This window comes from Pteropus alecto, unplaced genomic scaffold (genome assembly GCF_000325575.1).
Source record: "Pteropus alecto unplaced genomic scaffold, ASM32557v1 scaffold101, whole genome shotgun sequence".
In the NCBI taxonomy this organism is placed as follows: domain Eukaryota; kingdom Metazoa; phylum Chordata; class Mammalia; order Chiroptera; family Pteropodidae; genus Pteropus; species Pteropus alecto.
Genome location: NW_006432945.1, coordinates 14,475,745 through 14,500,287, shown reverse-complemented (window position 1 = coordinate 14,500,287; position 24,543 = coordinate 14,475,745). Strand labels below are relative to the sequence as shown.

The following is a 24,543-nucleotide window of genomic DNA, read 5'->3' as shown; positions in this document are numbered from 1 at the left end:
TGCATCATCATCCACCCCCCGTCATCCAAAATTCCAAGTTTATGAGTTTAGAAAGGCTACCAGTCTATGTCCCTTTTTCAACAGTGCCTCTCTCTGCCTCTTTCTCTCTCTCTCTCTCTCTCCCTCTTCTCTCCTCTCTCTCTCTCTCTCTCTCTCTCTCTTTCTCTCTCTCTCTCGATCTCTCACACACACACACACACACATACACACACACACCACCTATCTATGCTTTTTCTCTCTATAAGTCTATGAGATGGAATGCAAAGACCTACTGCGCTGCCCCGGGTCCTGTAACAATATTAAAAATCGTGTTTGCTAAAACAGTCCAGCTAGAAACAAGAAAAAATTCTTAATGTCAGATGAAGAATTTCCAATATCTGTGCCCCCCAAATTCTGCATCCAGAGTACGTGAGAGCCCCTCCCTGTCGCGGGCCAGTCTAATGTGCCTCCCGTGTCTCCGCTTCCATTTCTATGCCAGGACCAGAGAATGCTCACCGTGAATCCTGTGTCCTGGAAACCAGCCCTCGGCTTTCCTTCCAGGCTCCGTCACTGAGTTGCTAGCAGGGTGACTTGCCAGAAAGAACCCTTTCTCCTTCTCAGCGTCCCCCGGGTCCTGACAGTCCGGGGTGCCTCGCTGCCAGCAGACTAAACAACTGTTTCACCTTTTGTCCTCTCCGGCCCAGAGCCCTAGTCCAGCCTTGATCTGGGTCGTCAGCCCTATCTTTTTATTGTCACACCGCGTCAGGGAACCTGTCACACGGTGGTTGTCTGAAAAAGCACTCTCAAGGCTCGCTGGCGAATGCACTCAGCTGTTCTGTTTTTGGTTGCTCTTTTTTTTTTTTTTCTCAAAAGAACCTAGTTCCGGTCTGTGTCTTGGGCACCCTGCCACCGGCACATTGCGCTTCCCCCGCACCCGCCCCCCAAGTCGCCTGCTCTAATTGTACCAAAAGGGTCCCGCGCAGAGAAGGAATGGGGTGGCCTTCTGAGGAGGGGATGCGCGTGTCGCTGCGCTCACTGCTCTGCGGACTTGAGCGTGACACCAGCTATGCTTCTGGCGTCTGTGGACGTGAGCCCTCTGCAGCACAGTGAGCCCCGGCCTCTGTGCGCCAAAACCCCCGAGCTCCGGTAGGCAAAAGCCAGCCCAGGCATTTCATTAGCTAGGATTCTGCCATCTCATCCTGGTGTTGTTCAAGGTGCTGCGGTCTCTGGCCCATCCCCCCGAAATAAAAGTTCTTATTGTCTGATCTTTAGCAGGGAGAGGCTTTTCTAACCCGAAGCAACTGGCCAGGAGAGCGGGAATGATCAGACAGCCCCAGCTCGGAAACACGGGGCAGACGGCACCATAATTTCCTTTTCGGTGAAGTCACCTGCAGCCAAGAATACCCTTAAAGACCTCTTCGCGTTTGCAGATATGAATGAGTAAGTAAGAAAAATGAATGCGAAGGAGACCGGAATAAAGAGAAAGGAAAAATGAAAGGAATATCTTCTCGAAGCGGGGGAAATGCTGGAAAGATGATCACCCATCGCACAGTGTATGGGACAAAGCAGAAAAAAGACAGCGTTGCGTGTAAGTTGGGGTTGGTAGAGAAAGGCCGTGAGAATCGACATCTGATTAGGTTCTTGGGGTCGATGGCCATGTGCGCGGACGCGCGTGAGCACACACATCCCTGCCTTTCAAAAATACAGGTCGGCTATTTAAAAGAACTTAATATTGACACCTTCAGCATTCTTTAAAAAGCAAGAGCAAGTGTCGGTTTTAGGAATACAGTGGGGAAGTAGAACTGATCTCATTCCTGTTTCCTTTTTATATTAATTCCCGACCAAACACCTACTAGCAGAATGAGTAAACCAAGTGTCTGTCAGTGGCTCCAAGTCTCCAAGTGGCGGCTCCTAAAGGAATACCGGGGTCCTCGCATTGCAAAGAGACAGAGAACGACTGAGGAGCAGCGCCCCTGCCCTGCCTCCACTGTGGCCCCGCACCGCCACTGCTGAGAAGAAGGAAGGAAAAGAGAAACAGGAGGGTGTTTCGCCACACTTTACAGTCGCCGAGAGGAAAAGGGGAAAAAAAAAAAAAATCTGGCATTGGATCACTCGTAAGGGACCATTTGCAGCTGTTGGAGCTGCCAGCCGCACGAGCTGGAGGAAGCGAAGTGCCCGGCGGAGCATCTTACCTGAGAAGCATGAAAGTGCAGGCAGATGTAGGTGAGACACAGGGCCAGCCCCAGCCCCTGAATTACGGAGGCCGCCAGCAATAGCTTGTTCATCTGGAACCTCAGCCCTGGTGCATTTCCCGCATTCTCGTCCAGGGGTTGGACCCCTTCCATCTTCACAATCTGGATGCAGGAAGGATGAAAACTGTGGCAAAAGGAAAACTGAGGGAGGACCGACCTCTCCCCTACAGAGAAGGAGGTGAAGACAAAACAAAACCTATCGATCAGAAAACACACAGCAGTCCCAGGACCAGAGATGAGAGGCGATTGAGAAGGCAGAGCGGACTCTCTCAGTTTTAACTCTGTAGCTTTTGCAGGCAGGCGGGGGAACTTCTTTGTGACTAATCTGAATTTCCCCTTCACTTTCTTTCTTTTTTTTTTTTCTCTCTTCTCTGGGCTGACAGGGAGTTGTTTTTGTGGCATTCCAGTTCTGTTCTGAGTGACTGTGAAATGACAGTCATAAAAGTGTGCTATGTTCTTAATTTCTCATTGCGCCACTAACCAAATTGTGGGTCACTTATAAAGATAACGATCATCATCCGTTGATGAGAGAACTCATCGATCCCTGCCCTGAGGTGTCTTAAATCATAGAAGAGATTCAAGGAAAATGCTGGTAGCGAGGCATTGAACCCATTCTACAGATTCGGGGCGGGGGAAGCACACGCATATCATTCTCCAAGTGACAAAAGAAAAGACAATAGGATGGTGGATCTTGTAGAAATAAAGGAGTGAGAGCCTCTATGTTGAGTCCATTGCTTTATAATAAATAAGCCAGTGTCAGTGAGCATCTGCTATGTGTCAGACACGGTGCTAGACAGTTCTACAATCTTTTTTCTCACTTAGTCCTTTCAGGCAAATTTAGTAGACACCTAGATGGTGAGTGTTAAACAAAGCAGAAGAGAAGCAGAAGGGTGTCCTAACTTTTCCTCCTCTGTGCTCTATGTTGAGTCCATTGCTTTATAATAAATAAGCCAGTGTCAGTGAGCATCTGCTATGTGTCAGACACGGTGCTAGACAGTTCTACAATCTTTGTTCTCACTTAGTCCTTTCAGGCAAATTTAGTAGACACCTAGATGGTGAGTGTTAAACAAAGCAGAAGAGAAGCAGAAGGGTGTCCTGACTTTTCCTCCTCCTCTGCACTTTGCATTCTCTCCAAGCAGAATTTGCGCATGAATGAACGAGTAAGATTCAAATACGCTCTGAGGAGTGTTTCTTTCTTTAAAGTCAAGGGTTGACTCAGAACTTGGACAATAAGGGTATTCTACCAACAGACAGACACTACCTGCCCTTCTCCACTGAAATAAATGATTGAATTATTTATAGTGTCAAGTTCGAATTGACAAGTGTTTACTGAGTACATAGAAAGCCCGGCGCTGTCCTGGATGCCCAGGGATGCTGGGAAGGGGCTGTTTAAGCCAGATCTCTGTCTCCCAGGTGGGCAAGTGCATCTCTCTGAGCTCCCCCTCAGCCACTCAACATCTGTTTAAAGAAAGAAGGGATATGAGATGTTATACGCAACTCTGTTTTACAGAAAATGGACATGAGGCGTAGTGACAGTTTGTGGGAAAACAGAAGCACACTTGTTATTACAGTATTAATCAATTAAAAGATGAATCAGTGCCCTCGTAATCATCATTATGTCTTGCATTTGGAGAATATATTGGTCTTCAGAAATTCAGGGTGTTTTTTCTGAAAGATAAGGGAACCGAGACACTGGATCACAGACGCGAAGCCGAAACTAGAAATTGAGGTCCCTCCAAACTCATCTAACATCCAAACATTCCTATAAGCAAAGTATGTGTAATATAACAGGGTGTGGGGGAGATAATTAATATACAGCCCAATTCTTATGTAATAGTCAATAGCCATAAATAGACGTTCAAATTGTTAGCAATTTACTCGTTTATTTTCAAAAACTAACTAAAAGAGTCAGAGAGAGATAAAAAAAAAAAAGGTTATTGGAAACTGAAGAGACCAGCTGACAAAGAAGTAGTGAAAACTACTAATGCTGAAGATCATAGAAAATATTTTTAAATGCCGGCCAACAGGATGGAGGAAAAAATTTACAGAGAGCATAGCATCTCCTCGCCGTTAACGTCACGGCTTCTATGAGGGAAAATTGACAACCACTGTTTTTCCTTCCAGACGACGAGAACTGTGCAACGGAATGGATTTCCATTGGTGCGTTGTCCCAGGAGAGCACGGGATCAACTCCGCCAACATTGGGGTCGACACATCTCGGGCATAGCTCTCATCTCCCTGGTCTCGGTCTTCCACTAATGTCTGGCCTCCTTGTAAGTTCTTCGTTGACATTTAAGTGATGTTTTATGTTTAATTGTCTCTTTTTTTTTTTTATCGAACACATCCTCACAGCTTCTTCACATTTTCCTGGTGGGGACGGGAGTGGAGATACACACAGAAAAATACATATAAATTGTCTCGGAAGTTCCCGGCAAAACCTTTGGAAGTGTTTCAGAGTTCGTGGTCAGCTAGCCTCGCATCTGGAACACGTGAGAGGAAACGTCCATCAGAGATATCACTGATGGCATTTCGGTCTCGCACAGATGGGCAGAGTCCTCCATCTTCAAAGCTGGCATGTTTTTAAAGAGGTTAAGTATGTGACCCGGATCTACGGGCACTTCTTTTAAGCACTTCACAAAGATCAAATACACAGACACACCTGAGCAAACAAGCCTTGGCATGGAAGCCTCAGACTTTATTCCAAGCTTTTACCTTCCCCAAGATCTTTAACTTCTCAATGAACTGCCCTTTCAAGACTACAGAAAAGTATAGAAAATAAAGAGGCTTTGACAACTGATAAGATGCCTCATGTTTAGAAAGCAGAAAAAAAACAAAACAAAACTTTTTTTGATGTTTTGGTTTTGGGGGTTTTGGGGGTTATTTTGGTTTTTGTTTGGTCGGTTGATTTGGTGGAGGGTGGAAAAATCTGTACTTTTCATTTGTTTCTAAGTCAACTTGTTTATTCAACAAGTGTAATCCAGGTGCCAGGGGGAGGGACATGGGCAGGACATTCTCAGTCCTCGAGGCGGTCACAGACGGGAAAGTGGGAGGGTCACAGCTGGGAAAGTGTTGGGTCCAGGTGGTGGGAGGGAAGGAAGAGCACACGGAGGTGGATTCTAGTTCAGGCTGGAGTTTGGACTGGGACAGCTTCCTTGAGATGAGTCAAATAAGTCTCGGAGAAACCAGAAGCCGTCTGGCCATCTGGGGGGTGTCGGGGGTGGCGGGGAGGCACTCACTGCAAGGCAGGGGTGAGGAAAACACAGCCTGAGCGAAGCTCGCTGTTCATTTGTCGTTTGGGGAACAGCGACTGGAGAGGAGGGCGTTGAGGAGTGTGGCTCGGGAAGAGGCTGAGAAGCTACCACAGATGGCCTTTAGTCACAAGTGAAGGACTTTGAATTTCATCTTGAAGACACTGGGAGAATATCGAGAGGTTTGAAGCAGAATGTGATATGATTACATTTTAGGAGGAAAGTCACTCTGAGTGAAATAGAAATGGCAGGGTGGGGTCAAAGAAACCAGCTGGGAGAATTTTCCAGGTTACCTGGTGCTAGCCAGGAGATGAGTAGGGTGTAAACCCCACCTCTGCACTCGGCTCCCCCAGCCCTCCATCCTGGACTGGGACGGAGGGAGGGCTCATCCTACAGGAAGGCGAGCCTGGATCATCCCACAAAGGTGTACTCTGCGTCCCAAGCCCTGAGCAAAAGGCTGCAGCCACCCAAATAAGGGCCCCTTTTTCTAAGTCATAAACTCAGGGCACAGCAGAATGGGCTGAGGTGGGCCTCAGGCTTGCCATTATTTACGTGAGAAATAATAAAGTCCTAAACCAAAGCAGAGAGGACCACGAGAGGAGAAGGCAGGGACGGGGCTGTGCACCCACCAAACATTTCGAGGCCCTGCTCTCCACCCACCTCTGAGCCCTCACTGAGCTCCACCTTGGTACAGGTGACAGAGGAAGGTGGGAGGTGACGGAAACCAATGCGTTTCAAAGGTCAAAAACCTGACTTGCCATCTGCCTTCGCAACCTGCCCTTGAGCCTGATGTCTCGTTCCAAGTCACATCTTCGGCACTCCAGGACCTCAAGACTCCGGCATCGGTTTTGACTTTCCCTTGCCCCCCATCAGTCAGGCTCTGCAGGGCGACCCCACAGTGCCGCTCGGACTTCACTCTGCCGTTGCTACTGGTTCCGATCCGAGTGCTTGTTTTTCCTCACTTGAACTCCGGGATTAAATCCCCAGCGCTTCTCCCAACTTCCATTCTCTCTGATATCCAGTCCATCCTGCTTCGGCAGGCTCTTTACACCCAGCGAGGGCCAAGATCCTATCAAGGGCCTCCCTCTCAGACAGGAGAAGGTTGAAATTCTTCAGTGCGACATTCAAGTCACTCCATGATGGAACCCCAACTTTCCAAACCTGACTCCCTCTATTTCCTGATTATTTCCAATAGTCACTTTGCCTCAAAGATCCTTCCCCTCCATCTCCATCACTCAAAGCCCTACGCGCTCACTTTCCATGAAGGGCTGGCTGCCGTGTGAGGTCGTCGGCTTGCAGCGTTCCAGGAGGGGCGAGGCAAACTCCTGAAGGAACACCGGGGAAATCTAGCTTTGGGGAGGGAATTTGTAGGATGTGTAGTTCCCAAAGCCTAGCTGACCAACTACGTCACGGAGAGAACGTTCGAAAGATTCAGATTTCCGAGTCTCTCCACTCTAGAAATTCTGATTTGATCAATGAGCTTGGAGCAGTGCCTCGTGAATCCGTCTCGCTATAAATTTCTGTAAGAGCCAGATGCGAATCTCACCACGGGACCCCTTACATTCTCTTTCGCTGTTATATTTTCATGACGAGAACCCTTCCCTGAGCCTCCCGGGAGGAAGGCAGTTGTTCCCACCCATCTCGAGAGCATTCAGAATGCTCCGTCCCGTCTTGCCTGACAACTGTTTCAATCTATTTCAGTCTCCGCCGGGATGTTCCATGGGCTTGAGGTCGGGAGTCAGTACCGCACCCACACCGCGGGGCCGGTATAGCCTCTCTGCAAAGATCTGCCGGGTTAAACTGACTTTGCTTGCAACAGATCTGAAGCGTGCTAATTTCAGGACCAGAACCAAATGAGAGTCTAAACAAAACTGAAAATGGCACTGTTAAATGCAGAAGTCTCCCGATAGCTGGGCTTTGACCTCAGATGTGAAAGATGAGCAAACCTGAAATATGTACCTGTCATTGAAACCGGAAGTACAGCATTAGTTCAGATGCAAATGCAGACTCATACGATGATATTCCATTTGGGTTTCGGACTCGTCGGCCCCGCCCTTGCCAACCCCGTTTCCTTCCAGGCCCATTTTCCCTTTCAGTCTTCCTGTTTGCTACTTTCCTTTGTCTTGATTACCACGGGCAGTTATTTTAGGACGTGATGATAGATTCTAAAACTTAATGGCACAAAACAGCAACAGACATGTTTCTCTCTGTGGAAATATGAATTAATACCGTTACGGAAAGCAAATACCTAGACACATTTTTAGCACTCGCAAAATTAGATTTTAGTCGTGTATTTAAAACGTGTATACGATGCCCAGAATATATAAAAATTTCTAAGTAGACCTTCAATTCATAATAGAATACAGGCAGTTTTCTTTTAAAAAATCAACTTTACGGAAATATTACAGACAATAAGTTGTATCTACTTAAAGTGGACAGGTAGATGAGTTTAGACAGCTGTAGATAGTATCAAAGCCACCATCACATACAGAACCTTTATTCACTCCAAAAGATAATTTTCTTTAAGTAGTAATCATTCTAAAAACACATCTAAACCGAGTGCATAAGACATTCCCTCTTCTTTCCAAAATGCATTTAATTGGGTATACATTGGAATTAGTGCAAACCAGTGATTCTGAACTGGGGGCAATTTAGCCCCCACCCCCACCACAGGAGACATTTTGCAATGTCTGGAAATATTTTTGGTTGCCTGAATTTGGAGCAGGTGCTGCTGGTATCTACTGGGTAGAGGCCAGGGATGCTGCCGAATACCCTAGAACCAGCAGCGGTCCCCAACCTTTCTGGCACCAGGGACTGGTGCTCCTATGAGAATCTAACGTCTGATGATCTGAGGTGGAGCTGAGGCAGTGATGCTAGCACTGGGGAGCGGCTGCAAATACAGATGAAGTTTCTATCGCTGGCCCGCCGCTCACCTCCTACTGTGCGGCCTAGTTCCTAACAGGCCACGACCAGGACCAGTCCGTGGCCCAGGGGTGGGAACCCCTGCTCTAAGGCACTGTCGGGCAGCTCTCTCTAACAAAGTATCATCAGCCTAACATGTTAACAGCACCAACACTGGAAACCCTGGTGTTCATGTGCATCACAGACTGCTAACGAAGCAACACCACGTTCTCCACGAGTCTGAGCATCTGCCGTAGTCACGTCTTTTTTTTTTTCCAACAACAATCCGTAAGGTGGGTGCTCCTGAGAGAAGCTGAAGCTGAGAGAGATGAACTAACTTGACCAAGGTCACACATTTAGTCCATGGAAGAGCTGGGGTCTCAGCCCAGCTCCTTTTACCCTGGAGCCTGTTCTTGAATTCTATGCGATACTATTGATTTTGGACATGAAAATATAAGCTCCATGTCTGGGCTGGGTACCTAGTAAACAATCAATGCATCTAAGCAGATGTTAACATGCCTAATTCAATAAGAGAGAGTTTCCCATTGATTAGATCTCATGTTTTTCCAAATTATTGGTGAATGGGAGTACATGTCTCTTCACTGCCTTCTGAGTGCCGGACCCGAAAGCCTGCTCAGTGATTACTAACCACATCTCTAACATGAGGAACCAGGACCTCGGAGTGACTTAACCGCAACGGCGTTGGGATGTAAGCCAAGATCATCTGGGTTTGCCTGTTTGCTTCACTCTGCCAAACCCTCTATAGATGGTATTCTAAGCCAAATGTTTGTGTCTCTCCAAGAGTCCTATGTTGAAGCCCCAAATATGACGGTATTTGGAGATGGAACTTTTGGGAGGTGATTAGGTCAGGAGGGTAGGGCACTGGCGCGCTGGACCAAGTACCCATAAGGAGCACCAGAGCGCTCACTCTCGTGGGGATACAGTGAGAGAGGAGCTACCTGCAAGCCGGCAGGGGACCCCTCTCCAGAATCTGAGCACGCTGGCTCCTTGAACCACGAGAACATAAATTTCTGTCGTTTAAGAAAACTCGGTCTATGGTATTTTGTTACGGCAGCCCGAGCAGACTAAGACAGCTGTAAGTTATAAAGTCTGTACCGAAAGGCCATTCATTGTGTCTCGAATGAACTTCAGATATAGCCGCTCTGTGAGACCATGAGTTTCATCCTGTCATCTTCAACGTCCTTCTAAGGAATTCTTTTCTGAATGTACTTCCTATTTTGATCTAGAGTGAAATAAGCTGCATAACATACCAACCAATGCATCTAGACGGAGTAGGCCCCAAACAGAGGTTATCATGTTATACTTTATTTTAAACCTGTGAGGGCTTCTCAGTGTTTATTCCTTCACTGGTGTATGTTACATTAAGCACCTCTTACTGCTTTTCCCAGGTCCAATCAGCAGGCTCCTTTCGAAGGTAGAATTCCCTCATCTCCCCACCCCCAATACCCATTTCTACCTCCCTAAGCTGTACTAAGTCCTTGGGGTATGTCCTTTCTGCAAAAATCACACGCCAAAACAAAACAAAACAAAATCAGCTTTATGCAAATTGGCTTAGGGGATTCATCCCAGGCTCTCCTTCCTGCTTTCTGCTGTGTCCCTTGGTGCTCTCTGAAGTTTCTACTCAACACAGAAGTTCCTTTCTGTGTTGGCTCAAAGTTCTGAACTTGTCCTGGTTAAGCTTAGAACTTAGATCTCAACTTCCTGCCTCATCACTGACTTAGTAGTCGCAAAGGATGCCCCGCTAGGAATTGCTCAGGCTCCAGGGCCCCCAAATCCCTCTACCCAGTGTGGTGTTCTCCAGCACCCCACCCTCCCTCTGCTCTCGGCTGAGTCTGGGGAAGATGGATTAAACTCTTCCTTAAGCACAGATGATGGCCTGCCTGCTTGCTGCCAGGGTCAGCATGTACGTCTCTGTCTCCCCTGAGAGAAGAGAGTCCACGCCCTGTCCGTTTTCACACGCCCCGCCCCTCCCCCAGCACCAGTCCATTGCTCAGTCCAGGACCTGACTTAGACCGAATGGAGGGCTATAGTTTTATTCTAGTTCTTCAGAGCATCCATCCTTCTTTCCTTCTACGCTTCTCCCACCATAATTCCCCACCCTTCTTTGATCCCACTTTGCTTTTGTCCTTGACAGCGCGAAAGTCAGACCTGTACACAAATGAAAGCTTTGCTACTTATAGTTGGACAAATCATTTATCCTCCCATTCTTCTTTATTTAGTCACCTACGAGAGAGAGAAAGACAGAGAGAGAGAGAGAGCGCGCGCGCGTGTCTCGTAGCATTCGATAATTGTTAGATTTCATTATTAGTGTTATTATTGTAGCTTGAAATCGACCATGGTTAGAGTATTTACACCAAGAAACTGGTAAACACTACAAATCGGGACTTTTTTTCCAGATGGCTGCTTTACCAGCATACTACTAGGCTAGTGCCACATATTGAAATCATAATGTTTTGGAACCATTAGGTTAAATAAAATATTAATAAAATTAATTCACCTTCTTTTTTTTACTCTTACACAGCTGTTAAAACACTTAGCTGACATCGTGATGTTTGTATTGGATAGCGCCAGGTTAGCTGGTAGCATGACCCCATCACACCCCACGGTGCGGTCCCTGAGGCTTCTGGGCATCCCAGGGCGGGCTCAGGTGCTCCACACATCAGTCCAGGCTGCTGTCCGTCACCTTTGTCACCTTTCTTTCTGAACCATTGTTCCCCCCAAGTCTTAAGGCCCCTCGCATGGTCTAATGAAATAACCTTGACATTCCAGACAGACCCCTCTACATCCCAGATTCTACTTGCCGATCCTATTCCCAAAATATAAAAAAAAAATGTATATTTTTTTCATGGATCTTTTACTTACTGCTGAGAAAAATTAAAGGGGGAAAGGTTCATTTGTCCGTTTTCTTTTTTCACTTATATAAGAGATGGGTTAATACTAAAATTTATATAAACAGTGAAACACAGGTGTCCAGGCAAGATGCGAAATGCCTTGACTACTCGGATTGTGGCGACAGAGAAGGAGACAAATGGTCAGGCTTGGAATGTCCTTTGCGAACAGAGCGATAAGTCTTCCTGGGTTCGACATGGCGAGTGAAGGGTCTCGCGCTGTGAAGCGACACCATGATCTGAGCTGACGGGAAGACTGAGGAGCAGCCCGAGAGGGAGGGGGGCAGTCTGCACATCCAGAACCCTGTTTTGAACGGTTTCTCATCTAAGTACCACAGAGATGCTTCAAATGACGCCAAGATTCATTTTCTTCTCTCCATTTTACAGATGAGGAAGCTAAAGCAGAAGAGAAGTTACATAACATGGCCCAGGCGAACCCGATTTGGCTAACTCGCCCTCGGCGCTGTTTCCCTTCATACAGCAGGGCACAGGTTAAACGTGCTGAATTCTAATCCCACGACCACCAAATACTAGGTGTGTGACCCTTTGGCGTGGCGCTTGACGCCTCTGAGCCTCGATTTTCCTCCTCTTGAAAATGGATGTTTTTCTGCTCAGGGTTTGCGTGAGGGTTAAGAGAGACAAGATAGGTCATAGGTGTGACATAGCATATAATGCATGTGCTACAGTTGGTCACCTCCAAAACTGGGCGTTATCATCCCAGATTTATTCCAACTAAAAGAACCATCTATGAGGTATATTTTGTCCCTGCAAGTGGCCTTCAGCCTTGGTCCCAGTTTTATTTCTCATTGTTAACACTGCACACGACAATGAGAACCTAATTGCCTGTGATGGGTATTCTCTGAGCTCTACATCTGAAAATCAGGGTGGGGTGGGGTGAGGGAGGAGTATTAAGTGAAACCTGAAAAGTCTGACTAAGTAAAAGAAACATCAGAGGCAAAAAGACAAGATATGAAAACTCCACTGAAAGGGTCTGAAATGACCAAAGAGAAAAAGTCCCAACTTTAATTAGGGAAACTTAGTTGCATCAGTGAAAAAAAAAAAAACAAAAACAAAAAACAAAATAAATAACCACACACTACACAATCAGGCAGTAAAGATCTTGATACTGGAGAGGCAAAGGTGAGGAGTATTCAAAAGGCTTTTCCCCATGCTGACCTCACAGGAAGAACTGGTCCAAAATGAGCAAGATGGAGTGGTTTGGGCTCCAATGCCTAGACAATGCCTTCCCCGACCCAGCACCTCGATGCCTTCCATGATGCTGTTCCTTCTCTAGCAAAGGTCAAACAAGGACATGATCATGAAGACCCAAATCAAAAGCTACCAGAGGAAGCCGGGCAAAGGTGAGACCACAGAGAGACCAATGGAAAGGGCTAAAGTGCCATGGCTTTTTCCAGAAGCGCAGGATACACTCCACCCCCAAATTCAGCCCCATCCCGGGCAGGCTTTCTCCAGGTTGGACCCTGGCTCTCTGGGATGTGGTCCGGGGTTGCAGGAAGGTGTCAGCGAAAGGATGCTTGGAAAGTACCTGGCTCGTGGCTTTCAATAGGAATGAGTCCTTTAAAAAATAACTGTCAAGAATTTGTTCTTTTTCAGGCCATTTCTGTGGCTTGCCAGCATTCTAGAAAAGAGTATTTATTGAGCATCCCCTAAGCACCCCGCAAAACTGCTGAAGGAAATAGTGGGAAACCAGTACATAAAATCCCAAGAAGAAAAGAGAGAGAGAGAGAGAGAGAGAGAGAGAGAGAGAGAGAGAGAGAGAGAAAGAGAAACAGAGACAGAGACAGAGACAGAGACAGAGACAGAGACAGAGACAGGGACAGGAGAGGAGGGGAAGATTAGACAAAGTAGATTTCAGAAGTTCCCGGGAAGGGACGGATCAGTGCGAAGGGCTGAGAAAGCCCGATTTCCACGTGCCCGTAAAGCTTCCAGTCATTTCTAGTCTGTCGTGAAGGCTGGCGATTTCCTCCTGCACAGTATTTTGATCCCCCTCTTCTTTCTTTTCCTAAACACATCACAGAAACCCAGACAACCAGAAAAACTGTGTTGGCTGGAAGCAAATCGGAAAGGGGAAGGGAAGAAACCCTCTGGGATCTGTCTGTCTTGGTTCAGCAAGAGCTCACAAGGGGAGAAAGCCCCAGGGGAACAAACGGGTGGTGGTGGGAGGCAGAGGGCCAGCCAGTCGATCCCGGGGACCTCCAGACAGTGAGGAAGATACCAATAAGGGGGTTGCCTAGGGAGATGCCTGCCAACCCTGCAGCCGCTCCGGAGCAAGGTGCCCCAGGCCGAAGCCCCCTGGTGATTTCCTCCCCCAGTAAAGGCAGACTGGGGCCGTTGCCAGAAAGCTGGACTGGAGGGCGGAAAGCCAGCGGCAGCACTAGGCTCCTTGGCTGCCAAACCAGGAGGTCACACAAAATGCTGGGTCAACGGCTCGCGCCACGACTGTCCAGGCGAGCAAGACGTGACCGCCCTGGTCAGTGTCCCGTGTCCTCCGCTCGCACGAACACGTAAGCGGGAGGCTAGAGGAGGTCAACTGGGAAGAAAGGAAGAGACGGTGGGCAAGGGATGGGGTTGTTTTTAAAAGCACTTTTAAAAACATTTTTAAAAGCTCTACTCGCGTACCAGGCCTGCGTGGGGCACTTCGTCCTCACGGTCACCCCTGCACAGGGGGGAGTTATAGGGGAAGAAGGGGTCGCTGGCATGGGAACTCAAGGCCGTCTGAAGCTAAAGCACGGCCTCCTTTCCCGCCCCGCGCTCCCACCTCGTTGCAGGCCATAAGGATGATAACCGCTCCCGCTGAGCCTTTGAACGCTCTGCCGGATACTTCGTAGATGGGAGCTCATTATACTCATCAAAAACCTGCAAGGCAAGGAGGAAACCGAGGCTCGGAGAGGGTAAGTAATGTCCCCAAGCTCACACACCGGTAAGCAGTGGAGCCCAAACTCAACCTCTGGTCTGCCTGGCTGCCAGGCCAGCGTCCCCTCTCGCTGGGCCGCAGAGAAGAGTGACAGGGGTAAAGTGAGTGCTCGCGAGTGGGCTCACGGAGCTGGCATTGCAGACACAGAGCAGGGCCACAGGTACAAGCTCGCCCACCCAGACCTTGGCTCCGGCCAGGCCTGTCCTGCCTGCCACCGAGACCCTCTGCCCACCTCATTCGTTGCTGCCCCTCTGCAGTTCATGGACCGCACCGTTCTCCAATCTCACGTTCGCCTCTCCTGCCCCTCTGCCTGGGTACAGACCAGCCTTCCTCACGGTCACGCTTTATTTCCGCCACGGCGTTTTATCAGTAAGTACCGTTCTGTTTCCTGCCTGTCCCAGTCGTAATTTTTCTTTGCCTAGAGACATCAAGCAACTTTCAGAGCAGAGGCTCTGACTCCCATCGCTGTCCCGAAACAATTTGGAACTTACATTCGCGTGGTAAGAGGTGGGATAAACACAGCTGCACTAGGTCGAATGTTCACGAAGCTCTTCCTCCCTGACCCAGGATCGAAAGAGGAATCCAGGAGAAGCAGAAGTCCCTCTTTCTCACACACACGCAACTTCTCTAAGTCTTTTCTGACTTTTAAATATCACCAGCTCTCAAATTTCATAGATCGTGGTGGGATAAAAAATTCACTGAAAATGAAAAATCATAAACGATCCCTGGATTTCCATCTGGTTCCTTTCTTCCTCCTTGCTCGAAGGCAATCTTTTAAATCAGCTTCTCTCTCAAGGGCATGCTTGACCTTGCCCTTGAGCCAGAATTTTTAGCAATGCACCAAAATTCACTAGGCGACATGTCTCATAACAGAAGGGACTGACGTGTTTCCTAATGCCTGGCACATGTACGTAGGTGTTTTAGTTACTTGTGAAATGAATGAGGCCCAGGTGAATAGGGCTGTCCTAATAAATGCCAGGTTAGACGGCCCCAATAATTTCTGGGTGCTTTGTAAGCCCCCAGAACCGAGGTGCAATCTGAGTAAAAACAGGAACCAGAGATGGAAATTAAATCGCCACCACTTAAAACAAAATACATGTAGGTTAAAAACAGGAAAGTAGAATTTGGATTGGTTATAATTCTTGAACACAGAGATTATAGATGGAGAATCATACCAACTACAGAAGCGGAAAAGAGAAATAAGAATTTTCTAGTCTTATCATAGAAAATAAAAGAACAAAACAAAGACTATTAAGCACCTAGTAATCTAGTAAACCCTCGCTTATTTACTTTTTTAAATGGATCGCATCTGATTTACAAAATGTGAGTAATACTGTGCGATCTTTTCCATGTTAAGAATGAATTGGCTATTGATTGGGGTGGGCGTAATTCATCAGAACTGATTACGGTGCATCATTGTACAGACAGTACAACGTTACTTCATGTATTTTCTCAGAGCACAATCACAGAGTCAATTTGGTAAAAATATTTACGGGGCAGATTACAAGTTGTCCTCAAAAGTCCATTCTCTTCCTATGCTTTGGCCCTTTGTCATTCCAGGCAGAGACTACATTTCTCAGCTTTACTAGCAGTGGTGGTCATATGATTTAGTTCCGTCCAATAGAATGTGAGAGGAAGTAATATACATATATGTCTTCTGTATCACTTGCTTAAAAGGAAATCGCTTGCCCTAGACTTCCTCTCTCTTCTCTTTGAACTGAAACACAGAGATGACACACGATTTAGCTTTGACTATGTGGGCGCACATCACTCCCTAGCTGACGGCAGAGCAACAAGATAGAAGGCACCTGGGGCCCTGATTAACCTCCTAGAGCTAGCCCGTTACGAGAGAGAGAGACATGACTTGTGTCTTCTTTAGGTCACTGGATTCCGGGGCCCTTTTTCAGCATCCTAGCTTTTTTCATAATTAAAACAATTAAAGAATGATTCATAGTTTTCTCGAGGGCTCTCTATTCCAGCTGGAAGTTCTTTTTGTATCAAAATCATTCTCCTTTGGCTCATCTAATTATGTTATCATCTCCATTGTTTCTCCCCTCTTTCGTTGTTGATAGAGATGAGTCTGCCAGAGCCTCCTTTTTCAAAAGCTTTAAATATAATTCTCCAATTGTACTTTCGCACATTTCTTAACGTCTTGACTCTTATAAGATCTGCGGGTTTACTCATCACTCAATTTGCCTTGCCTTCGAATGTCTGCAGCCATGAACTTGCAACGTATGGGGAAGGGTGTTAACATGGAGACTAATGTCTTTAAAAGCCAATTCGTAAAAACGTTTGCTTTTCCTTATGACCTCACTGCAAGGACATAGTTAACGGTACTTACGTGCCAAATTGCCATGCCTGAGGAGAATTTCGAAAGGTGTTCAGGGAAGGGAGAGCTCGTGATGTCTATTCTTTTAGTGATTAACCTAGATTTTTTAATATGTATCCTTAACAAACTCTAAATTTCATAAATATTTTTCCCCTCCTCTTAAACACGACATGGATCTTAGAATGTTCTAACTCCCATCAGCATCACTCCCTGAACTTACGTGCTGTCGCCATCCAGTATTGTGGTTCCAACCTATTGTGATTTTCTTTACCAATTAGGCTTTATCATTACTGTTGTTATTTTATACAGTCAATGTGCCTTTTCATTTACCCATATATTTGATCATAGAGTTTGCTCGCCAGGTTTTTGTTTTTTGTTTTTTTTCAACTCAAATTTTCCATTGATGCTCAAACCCCAGAGAGGACTGGCTTGTGCTTGTAAATTCTAAGGGGAGTTTTTTTATTTTCCATCTCCACTCCAACCGAGGTCAAACCAGACAAGTTTCCTTATTGTCCCATTCTCCGTGGTATTTTCATGCTGACTTTAAGCTTACTCTCAGGCTGTAGCTCTCTTTGGTGTCCCAACTTTATGTGTGGGTGTCTTCTGAGATCCTGACCTTAGGCCAAACTTAGATTTTTATCCCTTGTCTTCTAAATCCTGTGCATCCGTCAAAACAAAACTCCAAGGTCCCCAAGGTCTGTCAGATTACCAAGGCAAACGGCATCCGCTCTGATGTTCATTTGCCTTCAAGTTCCCCACTTTCACTGAGTGTTTGACCTCCGTGGATGTCCTTCTCTCTTGCTGGCTCAGAGATGCATTTTTTAAATACTCTTTATATTCTATTCATTCCTTTTAGTTCTTTTCAATGGGAAAATAATTCAGAACACCTAACCCCCTTGCCACTGGAGCTGCGAGTCTGCAGTTCCTTATTCTAAACGATTAACATTTTCTCCTAGAAGGACTCTGCCTCAGTGTAATAACAACAGCTGATAAGTCCCTGAGCATTACTGTAAGCTGAGTGTCATTAAATGTGAAGTCATCTAATCCTCACAAAACCACTGAAAGGTCAAACCCAGGTACTCTGACTCCAGGGCCCATGTTTTTAACTGCTACACATTCTGTGTCTACAGGGCATGGATGACAAGAGGTTCAATTTCATATGTATAGAGGGAAAAAAATGTGCAAATCTTTTCCTAATTAATGTGACCTAGTAATCTAATAAACCCTCTACTGAATACTCTACGGACATGTCAAAAGTTGCTTGTTCTGGTACTGGGTTGAAATGGGTTGTCCATGGCCTCTTGATGAGCTCTGTGTTCGAGAGACTCACATCTACTGCACGGATGGGGTTCCATCTGTGAGACAACAGGAAGCCAGGATGGTAATGAAGTTTCGTCACATGCGCCATATCCTTAATGTGGAGTGACCATACTGTGGAGACCCAGCCTTGAGAAGGAGACTGAGATTGTCTCTAGACTCAACGGGAAAGAGGGTTTTGTCTGATTCCACAGGCCAGAATGTGGAAGTGCCATCTCTGGGACATTCCTGAACCAAGGACATAGAACAGGGCAAAACCCAGCCTTAGATTCAGATCCTCCTGCCACCTATCCTGGCCAACTGAGTCAACTGTCCCCAGACTCTCAAATACTACTTTCTCTCCTATTCCTGCTTCATAGTAAGGGAAGAGCCTTGCCCAGGTCGGTCTGCCATCATGCCTTCTCCACAGTTCCTTTCTCTAGGCTGCGTTTTATCCAGCTTTATGAAGTGTAGCTTTGCAGATAAACTGGCCCATGCTTTCAGCACTGAGAAGAAACAAAGGTAAATATAATAAAAATGAGCGTAGGAAATTCTGGGAATGTGGTGAGGGGGTGTCCTGAGTTTTCTGAGCTTCCTAAATCCACAAATACCAGAAGATATTCTGAGTGATTACGAACGTAAGTTCTGGAGCCATTCCACCTGAGTTTGAATCTCAGCTCTGCGGCCCACTCAGTCTCTGACTTTGGGCAAGTTACTCCAGGCCTCAGCATCATCTGCATCTACTACAAGAAAATTTAAAACTGAGAGTTTTAAATATATTTATTCATTTAAAAACTTAACCCTATTATATGTTAACATAAACAATAATTTTTATGGAAAAAAAAAACTATATTTTCCAAATAATCAGTGAGAAGATTTTTACATTTTTATAACTTTTTAAACGTCTGGCTTAACGAAAGGCAACTGGATTCATGTATCTGCTGCATTCGGTCTTTGTGGCATGCTGCTTTGGTTGATAGATATGAAGAAAATCTAACTGACTACAAATGTGTAATTGGAAAAGAGTGGAGTATTTTCATATTCTCTGCAGATAATTGTGGATATTATCATTTGATTACATACCCAAACTGGACAATTGGTAGTTTCTTAAAGGTTAGTGGCTGCATGCAATCAAAAATCCTATCAATTAACTTATTATACTGTTACTTTAAGATCCATTTTGTTCAAAATGAAAGACATTGAGTTAGACACTGTATCATCTTTCTAGTACTACAGTAATGTTGTGTAACAGACAGCTACCAAATATCGGTGATGCATAACCATAGGCATACATTTAGCTCATGAATTTGTGCGGGTCAGCTGACAGAGATCTGGATGGGTCGGATGGCTCTGCTCCGTGTGTCTCTCATTCTCTTCCTGGGGCCGGCGGAAGAGTCTGGGTGTTTTCTTCTCGTGGCAATGAGAGAAGTGCAAGACAGCAAAACAGAAACACGTAAGGCTTCTTAGGTCCCAGGCTTGGGCTTAGCATAGCATCACTTCAGCCTCACGCTCTTGGCCAAAGCACGTCACATGTCCAAAACAAAGTCCAAGGATGGGGGAAAGGCACCTCTACCTTTTCTGGAAGTAGAACTTCACAGTCAAGTGGCAAAGAATGTGGTTATAGGGAGGAACCAGGGCCATTAATGCAATACACTACAATTGACAGCTAAGATCACTTCCATCTCTAACAAGAATTAGAGCACATTTTAAATGAAAAGGCTTACCTATGTGGTTTTCAAGACCCCGAGGCCCTTGTTTGTTTGTTTGTTTGTTTGTTTTTTATTCACTCGGGCCAATAAATGAAAAGAGAGAAAGACAGGGAGAAGCAATGAGAAAATTCTGGGAACGGGGAGGAAGAATGGCCTGGAGGGAGGGAGGGGCACGAAGAAAGGGGAAGAAGAAAGAGGGGAGGAGAGAAGAGAGGTGGGGAGGGAAAAGGGGGAGACGTGAGAGAGAAAGGAAAAGTAAGGAGATGATATGGGGCTGTGAGAGAGAAGAAGCTAATGACTAAACTTGTTCCTGGAGAGCCCCACTGAGGTGTAACCAGAACTGGCAACGAAGCCCATCGCGAGAAATATTAGCTCATTCTTAGGAACTGGGTTTAAAAAAGATATTAGTTATGATTCCACCCAGAATGAGGTGCATGGAAAATGTGGTTATCGAATAGACACTTTATTTTTAAATGTTCTGTAAAGTTGATTTAGCATAAAGTGCGTCCAATTATTTGTAACTTGTAAAGCCTTTTATTATAAAACAAATGGAATTTCATAGAAAATTATCTATATTTAAAAACCGAAAGTAAAATTTCAAATCATATTTTTTTTTAATTGAGGTAATTTTCTACCACAGTTTCAGAATATATTCATAGCTTTACCTCACCTTTTCACAGCGTTTACTGATTGGTGTGGGCAGTTTCAGGTTATAAGTCTCTGATTTAATATTAAGTTTGATTTTAAACTGTTTCCAGTATTATGTTCTGTTATTTTCATCTTGCATGTTTCTCTTATTTTTATGCCTTCTTTGTGAACTGTTGTTTTCTACGGTATAATTGTAGGCCTATTGCAAAACAAAACAAAACAAACAAAAAAAAAAACGAAGAAGAATTGAGGAGATCACCTAATTTAGCAAGAGAGAAAAAATGTCTCGAAATCTTTGTTTCTATTAAAGTGCTATTGTGACAAAGGTTAAGACATGTTTATAGCTAACGACTGAGAAAGCTGGAATCAGCCAAGAACCTGAAACCATGATGATTAACGTTTTCCATCTGTAGAGCCTCTAAACTCTGAAACTAGTCTGAACCGATTCGCATTTGGAGGCAAGTGCAGTGTAGGAGGCTGAAGCATCTGGGTCGCAGCCTCAGCTCTCCTGATCCTTACAGGGACAAGTGCCCTGAGAACGGCCTGTTAAGGGCCGCTACACTCTTAGCTGGCTTCTTAACTCCTGCTTTTAGAATCCGAGAATCGCATCGGTCCGGGTTTAGAGCAGACTTGTCTCCGTGACACAGTCCACGGGGATCCACCCACCATAACACCGCCCAGGCCATCGCGCCTCCACCCAGGGCCCCTGAGACTCACAAAGTTGTGCAGTAACCTCAGAATCAATCTGCGCAACTCAAACACGTATCACGCGCGTAAGGACGGCGGGTCACACGCCCACTGGCCAGCTCCCAGATGCAGACAGATCGCTCCTCACCTCCCTCCCCGTAGGTCAGCCTTCCTGAATGGATACGGCTGTCCCCATCCCCTGTCCCTCCCACCCCGCCCCCACCGCCCACCAGGGCCTAGCTCGGGAACTTTCCGTGTCCATCCAGCTGCCCTTGTTTCGTAATGTTTCCGGCCCTCGCTGAGAACACTGATAACCCCACTCTCTTCCCAGGCCCACCCTCACATTCCCCTCTGTCCAAGATCAAGTTCTGCTCCCTGGAAACCTGCACCTCATTCACTTTCCCTGATTTTCACATAGTAACCAGAATCTCAGAGCCTCCAGGAAAAAAGAGCGCGAGTAGAAGGAACGGGAGTAGAGTTCGAGACTCGTAGCGAGAGGCAGCGCGAAGGTCAGTCCCCGCTGGCGTGAAATGCGGAGGGGCTTGTTAGGACTTGCATTTTTCTGCAGAAGAGACAGTCGGGTTTAGAGTCCAAAGTAATCACGGTCATGCACCACTTAAGGGCAGGATACATTCTGAAAAATTTGTGGTTGCCTATGGCGACGTCATAGTTGTGCAAACATCACCGAGTGCACTCAACACAGACCTAGATGGCACAGCCTACTACACACCAAAGCTGTGGTGCGGCCTAGTGCCCGTAAGCTCCAAGGCTGGACGGCATGTTACTGTGCAAAACAGCATGTGATTAGATCAAGCACGACAGAAAACGGGGCGACTGAAACACGCAATAAACACGAGCTGTGTGAGCCTGCTGCCGACATTGACACGGGACTCTGCTTCACAGCCAATTTTTTTTATAAGTGGGAGGTGTACGCTCTAAAATAACAGTGAAAGTATAGTAAATACGCAAACCAGTAACATAGTCGTTTATTATTGCGACCAAATATCACAGACTGTACGTAATTGGATCACTACACTTTCATACGAATGGCAGCTCAGTCGGTTTGCTTACACCAGCATCACCGCGAACATGTGAGTAATGCATCGCTCTATGACATTACACCGTCACTAAGTGATAGAAATCTGTCAGCCCCATCCTAATCTTACGGGACCACCTTCATAGACTGAACCGAAACATCGTTATGCAGCGCATGACTGTACAGGCCACATAGGATAAATCATCTGACCAACCGTCCATGTATGTTTGAGTGACCTGGGTTTTCCTACCCAGCGTCTCCCAGCTCAGCTTCAGCGAAGTCAGCATTCGGGCCTTATCACCTTCCTAAAGAATCTGTTCCACCTGCGGATTACTCTGTAAGGCACGCCTTCCTGGCAATGCCTTCAAGTCCAGCTTCTGGTCCTGGGTTCTTTCGTATTCCTAGATTAACGGCGCAGTAATGTGGTTGCATTCTGAGGCTGTCTCTAGAAAACAACAGATATTTCCCAAAACAGGGCCTACTGCAGGCTGTGAAACGGGGAGGCGAAGAGCTGAACAGGAAGACATTACGAGGTGTCTTCAAGCGGAGGAAGTAGCCCTTGATTTGTATGACCGTAACTAGATGATGGAGAGCCGGATTTTATAACTAGGGGAGCATAAAACTGGCAGGATTTGGAGCCCCCCCAGGACCGGCTCCAGTCTTGCCGTTAACTGGCATATGACCTCGGATGACACAGAACTTCAATTTTCTCATCTGAAAATTCAGAGAGGGGTGCGGAGGAGGAGAGGGCTACCAGAATGATCCCCGAGGCCCCAAGCGGGTACGGAACAAAATAAGAGGGTCTGGCATCAATCAGATGCAGGTTCCAATTATGTCATTTTGTGAGTGATACTGTGTGTCATCGAGCAAACCGTTTGTCACTAATGATGAAGACCATGATCACTACCTCACTGGACTACTGTGTAATTAATGATGTCTCCAATATCACTTCTTGGCAATCAAGGAATCCAACTTTCCCTTCCTCGGCGTCTCAGCGATCCACTCCTGGAATCTAATATGCCAGTCAGCTCGGGAGACACACCTGCCCTTACGTGTCCCAGAACAGAAGCCTGCCGACCCAAAGACCTAACTTTTGACACCCAAGGACCTAACAGCATTACCTTTCAAGGAAAAAAGGAAATAAGGAAGGAAGAAGGAAGGAGGGAGGGAGAGAGGGAGGGAAGGAAGGAAGGAAGGAAGGAAGGAAGGAAGGAAAGGAAGGAAGGAAGGAAAGAAGGAAAGAAGGAAGGAAGGAAGGAAGGAAGGAAGGAAATAAGGAAATAAGCTGGTGGGAGGGCAGTTAAGAGAAACTCTCTTCGATTCAGTTTGGTCCTCTCGGTCCTGCAGAGGAACATATACCCGGGCAAGTTCGGGGCAAACAAAACAGTCCTATTCTTCTTCTGTCCACTAGAATCACCTGCCCACCCCCGGGCCTGAGACAGACACATCAGCTGATATTGGTGAAAAGCTTCCAACATTTTCTGTCGCGTTTTCCCGATTTCATCCTCACAAGGGCCCTGTGGTTCCCATTTTTCGACCAGCCTGCAACAGCGGGAAGAAAGGTACAAGTCCCCTGTCTTCCGCTCCAAGTCCCTTTCCTTTCCCTTCCGCTAAGCCAGGACGACGTCACGTCTATCTGTCCTCACTCGAAGGAGTCCGGAGGGGCGACCAGAGAATTGGCTCGGTGTTTAGACACCCACTCCCCAAAAGTCAGGGTGCTGCAGTCTGGCCCCCACGTTCTGCCCCTTCCTGCTTGCCTGCCTTCTTCTGAACTTCTTTGGACTCAGGCACCCGGGATTGAGTTGAGGTGCCCCGCCACGTCATTTAGGGTGCGGCGCCGCCATTGGCCGCGTCTTTCTGTGTTTTCCCATTGTCGTCCTCCACCCACAATCCCCGCCCCCCACCATCCCGTCAGCATTTCCCACTTTTCATACGTTTACTTAGAGACAGGCGTGTATTTAAAACATACGGCATGTTTTGTGTTGGGGTTTTTAAGGCAAAAGGATTGTCTGGAAATGGCATCGTGGTTCTGAGTTATTTTTATCCGATAGTATGCTTTCCAGATCTATCGATGTTGCTTAATGTAAACCTGAATTATTTATGTTTGACTCATGCTGAGATTCCAATCTTCTCGTGACATTTTCTTTAACTATTGTCTTAGAAATCAATAGTCATTTTGTTTGCTCTGAATTCTTTGCTACCACAAACCACTTGAGGACTTCTACGGGATATATGCCTAAGAGCAGAAGTGCTAGTCATGGAGTATAGGCATGCTTTATTCCACTACGTATGCCAGAAGGTGCTCTGGCCTAACTATACACGTTTATGCTGTCTCCAGGAGTGCGTGAGAACCTGTTTCCCCACATCTTCACCAGTACTTGGAATTACTTGACTTCCTAATTTTTCCAAATGATGAATATAAAGGAGTAGTAGTAATTTAATTTGCATTTTTTTTATTATTGATGAGATTTAGCATCTCCTCAAATATTTATTAGCTATCAGGATTTCCCTTTCTGCCAATTGCCTGACCACATCTTCGCCTACTTTTTCCTACTGAGTTTCTTTTTCTCAGTGATTTGTAGGAATTCCTTTTCTATTCTAGACATCGACCTCT

General features: G+C 46.3%; 1 protein-coding gene across 1 annotated transcript in view; it reads right to left on the bottom strand.

The window, feature by feature from the left end:
• TNFSF4 (TNF superfamily member 4) overlaps positions 1 to 2,505 on the bottom strand; it is a 17,332-nt gene extending 14,827 nt beyond the window's left edge. Inside the window, exon 1 of the mRNA XM_006907800.2 lies at positions 2,172 to 2,505. Coding sequence (XP_006907862.1) covers positions 2,172 to 2,324 — 153 coding nt within the window. The 5' untranslated portion in view covers positions 2,325 to 2,505. The remainder of the gene's footprint in view (positions 1 to 2,171) is intronic.
• Positions 2,506 to 24,543: the final 22,038 nt, after the last annotated feature.